This window comes from Mus caroli, chromosome 6, assembly GCF_900094665.2.
Source record: "Mus caroli chromosome 6, CAROLI_EIJ_v1.1, whole genome shotgun sequence".
Classification (NCBI taxonomy): domain Eukaryota; kingdom Metazoa; phylum Chordata; class Mammalia; order Rodentia; family Muridae; genus Mus; species Mus caroli.
The window spans coordinates 79,264,411-79,272,970 of record NC_034575.1 but is presented as its reverse complement, the minus strand read 5'-3'; the positions used below and the strand labels follow the sequence as shown (position 1 = coordinate 79,272,970).

General features: G+C 55.2%; 3 protein-coding genes across 5 annotated transcripts in view; 2 read left to right on the top strand and 1 right to left on the bottom strand.

The window, feature by feature from the left end:
• Ino80b (INO80 complex subunit B) overlaps window positions 1-1,138 on the top strand; it is a 3,733-nt gene extending 2,595 nt beyond the window's left edge. The window contains exon 5 of the mRNA XM_021165138.2: window positions 410-1,138. Within this exon, the coding sequence (XP_021020797.1) occupies window positions 410-946 (537 nt within the window). The 3' untranslated portion in view covers window positions 947-1,138. The remainder of the gene's footprint in view (window positions 1-409) is intronic.
• Window positions 1,139-1,250: 112 nt separating this feature from the next.
• On the top strand, window positions 1,251-3,743 carry Wbp1 (WW domain binding protein 1). Of its 3 annotated transcripts, none has more exons than XM_021164857.2 (5): window positions 1,252-1,571; window positions 1,901-2,002; window positions 2,500-2,602; window positions 2,743-2,919; window positions 3,067-3,743. In XM_021164857.2, the coding sequence occupies exons 1-5, from the start codon at window positions 1,503-1,505 to the stop codon at window positions 3,525-3,527; spliced, it is 912 nt and encodes a 303-aa protein (XP_021020516.1). In that variant the 5' UTR covers window positions 1,252-1,502; the 3' UTR covers window positions 3,528-3,743. The 3 variants fall into 3 exon arrangements, with proteins under 3 accessions (XP_021020517.1, XP_021020516.1, XP_021020515.1); XM_021164856.2 differs by having other exon boundaries at window positions 1,260-1,571; window positions 1,898-2,002; XM_021164858.2 differs by lacking the exon at window positions 1,901-2,002 and having other exon boundaries at window positions 1,251-1,571.
• A 145-nt stretch (window positions 3,744-3,888) lies between these two features.
• Mogs (mannosyl-oligosaccharide glucosidase) lies at window positions 3,889-7,275 on the bottom strand. The gene is made up of 4 exons (XM_021165695.1): window positions 6,857-7,275; window positions 6,535-6,764; window positions 5,959-6,155; window positions 3,889-5,809 (listed from the first exon to the last, which is right to left on the bottom strand). The coding sequence occupies exons 1-4, from the start codon at window positions 7,200-7,202 to the stop codon at window positions 4,078-4,080; spliced, it is 2,505 nt and encodes an 834-aa protein (XP_021021354.1). The 5' UTR covers window positions 7,203-7,275; the 3' UTR covers window positions 3,889-4,077.
• Between the last annotated feature and the right edge of the window lie 1,285 nt (window positions 7,276-8,560).

Genomic DNA, 8,560 nt, shown 5'->3' with positions numbered 1-8,560 from the left:
ACCACCCGTAATGAGATCCGATGCCCTCTTCTGGTGGGTCTGAAGACAGCTACAGTGTACTTACATTAAATAAATAAATCTAAAAAAAAAAAAAAAAAAAACCTACACAAGGGGCAGGCAGGGTACCATACTTTTGTTTCCTCCTTTGGAGCTGAGTGAGAGGCAGGAACCCCTAGGAAGAGAAGTGTGGTATTAAGGGTCCCTAAAGATGGGGATAGTGGCACAAGCATTTTGATCCCAGCACCTAGGGAACAGGCAAGAGTGTGAGCTCCAGGCTGGGCTGGTCTACATAGTGACTTACAGGGCAGCCAAAGTTATATAGTGAGACCGCCTCGAAACGAAATTAGGGGTGGGTGACCCCCAAATCCTCGCCATTCGGTTATCAGACATCTTCTCTCTCTTTCCCCAGCGAGCCCTGCTCCAGAAGGCGCGGAGCCAGCCGTCCCCGACTTTGCCTCTGCCAGTGGCTGGGGGCTGCCCTGCCCCTGCCCTCACGGAAGAGATGCTGCTGAAGCGTGAGGAGCGTGCACGGAAGCGACGGCTGCAGGCGGCGAGGCGGGCCGAGGAGCACAAAAATCAGACAATTGAGCGCCTCACCAAGACGGCGGCTCCTAGCGGGCGTGGAGGGCGCGGGGCGGCGCGGGGCGAGCGGCGCGGAGGACGGGCTGCTGCCCCGGCCCCTGCACCCATGGTGCGCTACTGCAGTGGAGCACAGGGCTCCACCTTGTCTTTTCCTCCCGGCGTTCCCACACCCACGGCGGTGGCACAGCGGCCTGCCCCATCGGGCCCCGCTCCACGATGCTCTGTCCCCGGCTGCCCCCACCCGCGTCGTTATGCCTGCTCCCGCACCGGCCAGGCCCTTTGCAGTCTACAGTGCTACCGCATCAACCTGCAGCTACGGCTGGGAGGGCCCGAGGGCCCGGGGTCCCCACTCCTGGCCACCTAAGACCTCTCCCATGCCACATTCCCGCTGTCTCCCCAACCCTATTAAATTTGGTGCAGTGCCTCGGCTCGTATCGAATTGCTGGAGTGGGAAGCCGGCGGAGTCTGAACCTGAGCGTGTAAAGTCATTCAGCCAATCGGCGAAAATATTTGTGCTGAACGGCCGTTCATTGGCCGATAAGTCAAAGCTTGTTCTGTTGTCCGTACTGGCTATTGTTGCTGTCAATCAGGCATTTGGTCGAGCCTTTCCCCTGTCTTTGTCTGTGTGAGTTCTTGTTGTCTGGGAGAGCCGCACAGGCGCCGCTGCGGATTGGGCAGAAGGAGAAACCTGTGACCGGTTCCTATTGGCCGATCTCTTAGTTAGCGATTCTGATTGGCTGGACTGAGCAACTGTGTCCTCTGGAGGTGCTCTCCCCGGCCGGGAGCTCTGGCCGCGGAGTGATGGTGGCACCGGTGGCGATGGGCCGGGCAGGGACCATGGAAGTGGCGGCAGAGGTGGCAGGGGAGGGGCAGCTGGCGGTGGAGGAGGCTGTGGTCTTCAGGGGTCTGTAGGTGGAGGCATGGCTCGGGCCAGCAGCAGGAACAGCAGCGAAAAGGCCTGGGGGTCACTTCAGGCGCCGCAACAGCAGGTATCCCAGCAGCTCTAAAAGCTTATCTCACTACAGCCATTTATTTCTCTTTCCCCTTTCCTGTCACTTCCTGTCCGGGGTGGGGGAGGAGCTCATGGAGCCAAAGGTACTCTGAAGTTCCTGAACATGACCATTCTACTCTTTGTCTAGACTTACTACGTAGATGCAGTTGACTTTACCTGCAGCCTCTTAGACCCCATCTCATGGTTGCAATGCAAACCTGCACTGGCTCTCCAGTTACCAGAGGCGTAGTGAACCCCCCAGGGAGGCTCCCTCTGTCTTGCAGCAGTTATTTGTGATGTTTTTCTCTGTGCCTATTGTCACAGCAGAGTCCGGCAGCATCTTCTCTTGAGGGAGCAATTTGGAGACGAGCTGGAACCCAGACTCGCGCCCTGGATACCATCCTTTATCATCCACAGCAATCCCATCTGGTTGGGAGCACTGCTCTGGGTCTCACACTGCGCCTCCTCTACCCTAGGGAGCTCGAGACCCAGGGGTGGAAAAACAAAAAAACAAAAACCCATCTTGGGGGTGTGGGAGGCAGACCTTTGGGGTGGGAGATGTTGAAAGCTTTTTAGCTTTGGAAATAGCCTTAAATTCCTACCCATTGTCACACTATGTTTTGTTTCTTTTAAAACATTAGCCTACCAAAAACTACCCCTGGGGCCAGGCTTCTGTGAGAAAAGTTTTGGGTTTAAAGAACTGATATCACCTTCACTGTATTTACACTTTACTTTCTACACTAGTTTCTGGCATTTTAAATCTTCCATACTAATAGCCCTACATATAGACCCTCCTTTTAGCATCCCCATGCCATCCTTCCAAGCCAGGTCGGTTCGTGGGTGGGACTGTGTATGTGCATGCAGGAGGTGGGGGTGGACAGGGCCTTGGGTAGAACCCCTGGTTCTTAGTGCCTCCTTGCCTCCAGCTTCGAGAGCTGTGCCCAGGAGTGAATACCCAGCCCTACCTCTGTGAGACTGGTCATTGCTGTGGGGAGACTGGCTGCTGCACCTACTACTATGAACTCTGGTGTGAGTCTTCAAAGGGATCCATCTCCAGTTCCCTGCCCATCCTCCCTTGGGTTTCTTAACTCAGCTACCAAAGACCCTTCTCTGCTTGGGGCTGGAGTCTAGGTTGGTGATCTGAGTTGTGCCCTCTTTGCCTCCTGCAGGGTTCTGGCTGCTTTGGACTGTCCTCATCCTCTTTAGCTGCTGTTGTGCCTTCCGCCACCGAAGGGCTAAACTCAGGCTGCAACAGCAACAGCGGCAGCGTGAAATCAACTTGTTGGCTTACCATGGGGCATGCCACGGGGCTGGCCCTGTTCCAACTGGTTCACTGCTTGACCTTCGTGAGTGACCTGAGGCTCTTGGATGCAGAACCAGTAGCCCCTCCCAAGCCAGGACCCTCAACCACCCCACACTTCCACTGGCAGACATTTCAGAGCACTCTTGTAGCTCAGGTCCTTCAGTCATCCATGCCATTCTCTCTCCTGCAGGCCTCCTCAGCGCCTTCAAACCCCCAGCCTACGAGGATGTGGTTCACCACCCAGGCACACCGCCACCTCCTTACACTGTGGGCCCAGGCCACCCTTGGACTACTTCCAGTGAATGCACCCGCTGCTCTTCCGAATCCAGCTGCTCTGCCCACTTGGAGGGGACAAATGTAGAAGGTGTTTCCTCCCAGCAGAGTGCTCTCCCTCACCAGGAGGGTGAGCCCAGGGCAGGATTGAGCCCAGTTCACATACCCCCTTCCTGCCGCTATCGTCGCCTGACTGGTGACTCGGGTATTGAGCTCTGCCCTTGTCCTGACTCCAGTGAAGGTGAGCCACTCAAGGAATCGAGGGCTAGTGCCTCCCAGCCAGATCTGGAAGACCATTCCCCTTGTGCACTGCCCCCAGATTCTATGTCCCAAGTTCCTCCCATGGGGCTGGCTTCTAGTTGTGGGGACATCCCATAAGTAGTTTCAAGAGGGAAACTGGGTATTACTTGGCCACCAGGATTCAGCCCTGGTTTCAACTGCAATCCTCCACGTGGGACCGTCCCCACCCTGCTAGAACACTCCTGAAAGGGCTGGAGCCCTGAAGAGGGGCAGTACCGAGGACTGTGCTATCTTTACTCACTCCCAAAACATACACAGGAGCCTTTAATCTCATTAAAGAGACATGAACCGGCTGCTTGTGATTCTGGGTAGAGTAGACCTCAGCTCATTGCATGCCTCCTAACCACACTGGACCTGAAGGGAAGAAACGGGGGCCATTTATCACTTTACATGAGGATAACAGGCAGCCCCAAGGCAAAACTGTCTAAATCAAGGTCAGTTAGGTTATTTTCCAGTTTATTTAGAAAAATAGACTCTTTGAGTTCACATTCACCCCAGAGCTGTATGGGATGACAATAAGGAGACACCTGAGATGAGCTTACAAGATCTGAAACAATAAGACCAGAAACCCAAGCCCTTGTCTGCATATTCCAAGTGACACAAATGGCCTAGCTTTCCTTCTGTCACGTTAGTACTCTTCAGCCATGATCAGTAAGACAAGACTGGTCCATCCTTGGAAGGGACGGCAGCCCATGCCCCGCCCATCCTGGTCACTGTACTGTTCCCACAGAAACCCAGTAGCCTGGTATTGCTGCCAGACGTTTCTCACTACATTGGCCCGCAGTTCATGGTAGAGTTTGGCAGCCTGAACCTTATGAGGACCCTCCACACGCCCATAGTGGTGTAGTGCCCCCAAAGCTAGGTAGTTAATATTCAGCCACACGGCACCCCGCCAGTAGGGTGGATCGTGCTCAGTATTACGCTGTTTATAAAAGAGGCTAGAGGCTGAAAGAGAGCGCAACCCAAAAGGGCTCCAGAGATGGCGGCTATCAGCTAGAACGTCTAGCAGGGGTCCTAAGCGGGATGAGCTGGGGTCCAGCAGCTGTAGCAGCAAAGGAAAAAGAGAGACATAGCCCAGGGCATCCACGTACTGTAATCGAGGTGGAGGCCTGCCTACCACCCTAACCAGCCCCTGTGGGGGCCTCGACTTGAGCTGTACTGCTTTTGTGTGGTTCCCAAAGTCAGCAAAGACCCCCAGCTCAGGAGCCCAGTGCAGCTCGTCAAGACTTCCAGGTTCTTCTAGAGAGGCAGCCAATGGGCCCAGCTCTGCAGCAGCTTCGGTCTCCCCAAGCTGTTCTGCAAGCTGTGACAGCACCCGGGCACCCAGTGCCACCCAGCAGCGCAGGTCCAGGTGCCGCTCTGCTGTGGAAGGATGTGAGGCCCTGGGGTAGTCATCCAGGCCTGAGGGCAGCGTCTTGGGGTTAAGTAGGGTAGGCAAAGGTAGGTCCCTGCCCCGCCAGCGGTAGGATAGTGGCACTGGCCCTGCCTGACTTTGATGGAGCCAAGAGAACCAGGCATGCAGGCGGGGGAAAGCCCTGCGGAGAAAGGCCAAATCATCAGGGTCCTGGCCTTCTAGCATGTGTACAACTGGCAGGAGCAGGGTTGGGGGGTTGGCATGGGCTGCCCTTTGCACTAGGAATTCTGGGGGCACTCGGGCTCTGGCCTCATCCCCCAGAATCTGCTCTCGCCCAATCCAGCCGTCAGCATTGAGCAGCCCCAGCCAGTGTCCTAGGGCCTCCCGGGTGAGGTGGGGATCCCATCGCTGGACCACTAGCTGGTGAAAGCCTTCATCCCAGAGGAAGCCTCGTGGGAAGAATGACCTAGAAGGCACCCCAGAGAAAAGAGGGACAGGTGGAAACAGGGCAGGGTCCATTTTCTGTTCAGACCCTTCCATGCTAGTGTCTGGCAACACTAAACCCTGTCCATAGAAGTAACCAATCCCACCAAGAAGGCCACTGAGGGCAACCTGACCCAAAGCCTGTTCCTCGGGGCTCAAGCCCTTCTCCTTTAGCTGGAAGGTCTTCTCAAACCGCTCCTTGAAGGCTGCAGCATGGCTCTCCAGGGCCTGGGTCAGTTGGCTGCCTACCAACCGCCTAGAGGCTTGGTTTCCTCCTGTTGCCGCACTGCCAGATTCAAACACAAACTCCACAGAGAAAGGGGCTTTCAGTGTCACCTGCTGGATCAAGAACTGCCCTTGCCCACTAGGGCCTCTCTCCTCCCACTTCAGAGATCCAGGCAAGCCGAGGTAGCGGTCAGGAGAGGCTCCTGGGGGCCGGTGCTGAAACCAGCTGTTTAGGCGGCTCTTTACCATATCTGTGAGCAGTGGCAGCCCCGGGTTGGAGGACCAGAAGACATTGTAGCTTGAAGGCAAGAAGACAAATGAGTGTTATTCATGAAAGGGATGCCTCGCCAGTCCCACTGGTGGGAAGGGGAGGAGGGAGTCATAGAAACCAGGCTAAGTCTATCTCCCAAGCACCCCTGTACCACCCTGCACCAATCCTCCAGTTACCTGCCATGCTTAGGGACAGTGTCTCCTGGACTGGTTGGTGGCAGAAGTGTGAGGCGGAAGTCACCAAGTTCACTGGTGTGCCCACTGATGGACTTCAACTGTCCTTTCGCTCCAATCTCTGGTAGTAGGACCTCTTGCCCATCTGTCACCACGTAGAAGAACAGGGACACCAAAGGGAAGGAAGGTGTACCTGAGGCCTGGGTGACCAAGGAACACACAAAAGCATCAGAAAAACATCCTTTTGAGACTCAGTCTCAGCAGGGATTACATGAACTGTGGCAAACATACATCTGCCAAGACTGAGGGTAGGTAGATCCACCCAGTGGGCTGAGCCAAAGGGCCCTGAACAGGATTCCTCCTGGAAATGACACAAGTTTTAGAATTATATGTAGATTGTTTCAGTCAATCTTTTGAGTTAGGCGTCACTGTGATATCTACTTTACAAACAAGGAGATGGCAGACATGGTCAGCCAGACTGGTGTCCCGGCTGTCAACCTCCATTTCATACTGCATTTGCTGCTGAAAGGGAAGGATGGGGAAGTCTGGGCTGCGCAAAGACGATCCTGATGCCCTGACCTGAGGCTCTACGGTCACTCTCCAGCTCCAATCCCCTCCGTGCTGACCCCCAGGCCTCTTGACGAACTCAGTGGTGAGCCTTAAGGCCCCATCGTGGATATGCTGCCGACCGAAGGTGCGGCCATCGTGGAACTCCCAGCCATAGGGACCCACGCCGTCTCCCTGTTCACACGTGTGCCTGAGCTTAGGAGGGGTCCCCGGGGTGGCGCTTTGCTGCGCCCACATCAGTCCTGGGAAGCAGAATGGCCACGTCAGTCAACAGAGGCTGTCTTAAGTTTTCGAAGACTGCTGGGTCCTCCCCATTCACCCGCCCCAGGGTTACCCGTGAGCAGTGGTTTGGGGCTGCGAGTCTTCATGCCGAAATAGACGTGTGGGCGGTAGGTGCCCCAGAAGAGTTCCGGGGCCACGGCAGGGCTGGAGGAGTCCGGCGGCAGCGCGGACGGCGCGGGGTGCAGTGTGAGCGCGCGGCGCACACGGAGCCACGCCAGCACCCAGCGCCCCGACAGGCCGAAGGCCAGCGCCAACACCACCACGGCCAGGGCCGCGCCGCTCGCCGAGCCCCGCGCCCCACCAGCCCTGCCATCCCGCCGGCCCGCCGCCCGCGCCCTCTCCAGCGGCCGCGCCCCCTCTGCGGCCGCAGCGCGCCGTCGCCTCTCGCCCCGGGCCATGCGGGCAGCCTGCACGCTCCCGGGCTGCCACCGTGCGGTCAGCGGACGGAGCCTCCGCCGCGCGCCTCCCCGAGCGCCCCGCCCCACCGGAAATCCCGCTTTCACGTCAGGTCCGGCCCCGAAACCCGGAAGCGCTGTGGCTGGTTGACTCCGTACGGAGACCGGGACTCAACGGGTGAGAAGCGTCAGTGGGTTTGCGTTCAAGGGCTGGGCGAGAGAAGCAAAGGCATTCTGAGCCTCTTCCTTTTTGTTTTGTTTAACCACTGATCATGGCCTGGAGAGATGGCTCGGCGGTAACGGCGCTGGCTCGCGAGGCTGACGACCTAAGTTAGATCCCCGTACCCAGGTCGTGGCAGAAAGAAATCAGACTTACACAAGTTGTCCTCTGATCCTCACATCAGGGCTACAAATATGCAGACAGCCTCGGACTTCCACGCGTATGCTGTGGCATGAGCGCACCTCACCTCCACACGTTTACACACACACACTCGCAAGCACAAACAAATAAAATGATAAATAAATAAATAAAAGCCAGGCGTGGTGGCTCTCAGCTTTAATCCTAGTACTCAGGAGGCAGAGGCAGGAGGATCTCTGTGAATTTGAGGCCGCCCTGGGATACACAGTGAGACCATGTCTTAAAAAAAAAAAAAAGTACGAGTAAGGAAGAAAGTGGGAGATATGATTTAATGGTTAAGGTATTTGCTGCTCTTGCATAGGATAGTTCAGTTCCCAGCACCAACATGGCATCTTACAAATACGTCCGGAGGATCTGACGGCCTCTTTGGGTCCTACACACTTGTCCATATGATCACACTAAGGCCAGTTTCCCCTTTGGGGGATATGTTTGTTTAGGTTTTCCTCCAACTTGCTATGTAAAATTACGTTGGTTAAGACAGCCTTGCTTTGTTATAGCCCAGGTTGTCCCAAAGCTTGATAGTGATAGATAGCCTCCTGCCTCAGCCTTCAGAGTGTCAGGAGCTAGGGTCTGTTAGCTATGTTTACATATCACTATCCAGCTCTAATCTGGAAGCAGAAAACAGTGGCCTAGGAAATATAAGTAACTGGGTCCAAGCCACAGAGCTGGGAGGGACTAGCTTAAAACCCAAGTGTGTATGAATTAAGCTATTTCACTATTCATACCCTGTACTTCCGTTCCTCCTAGAGTGGACTCACAAGGAAGCCCAGGTAGGGTCTGTTTCTTTAAACAGTTCTATAACAGTTCTATAACTTAAGACAAGTCTGTCTCAGCCTATAATTTTATTTATTGATTTTTAAATTTAAGACAAAGTCTATATCCCTGACTGGCTTGGAACTTGCTGTGTAGCCAAATCTGACTTTGAACTTTTTTTTTTTTTTTT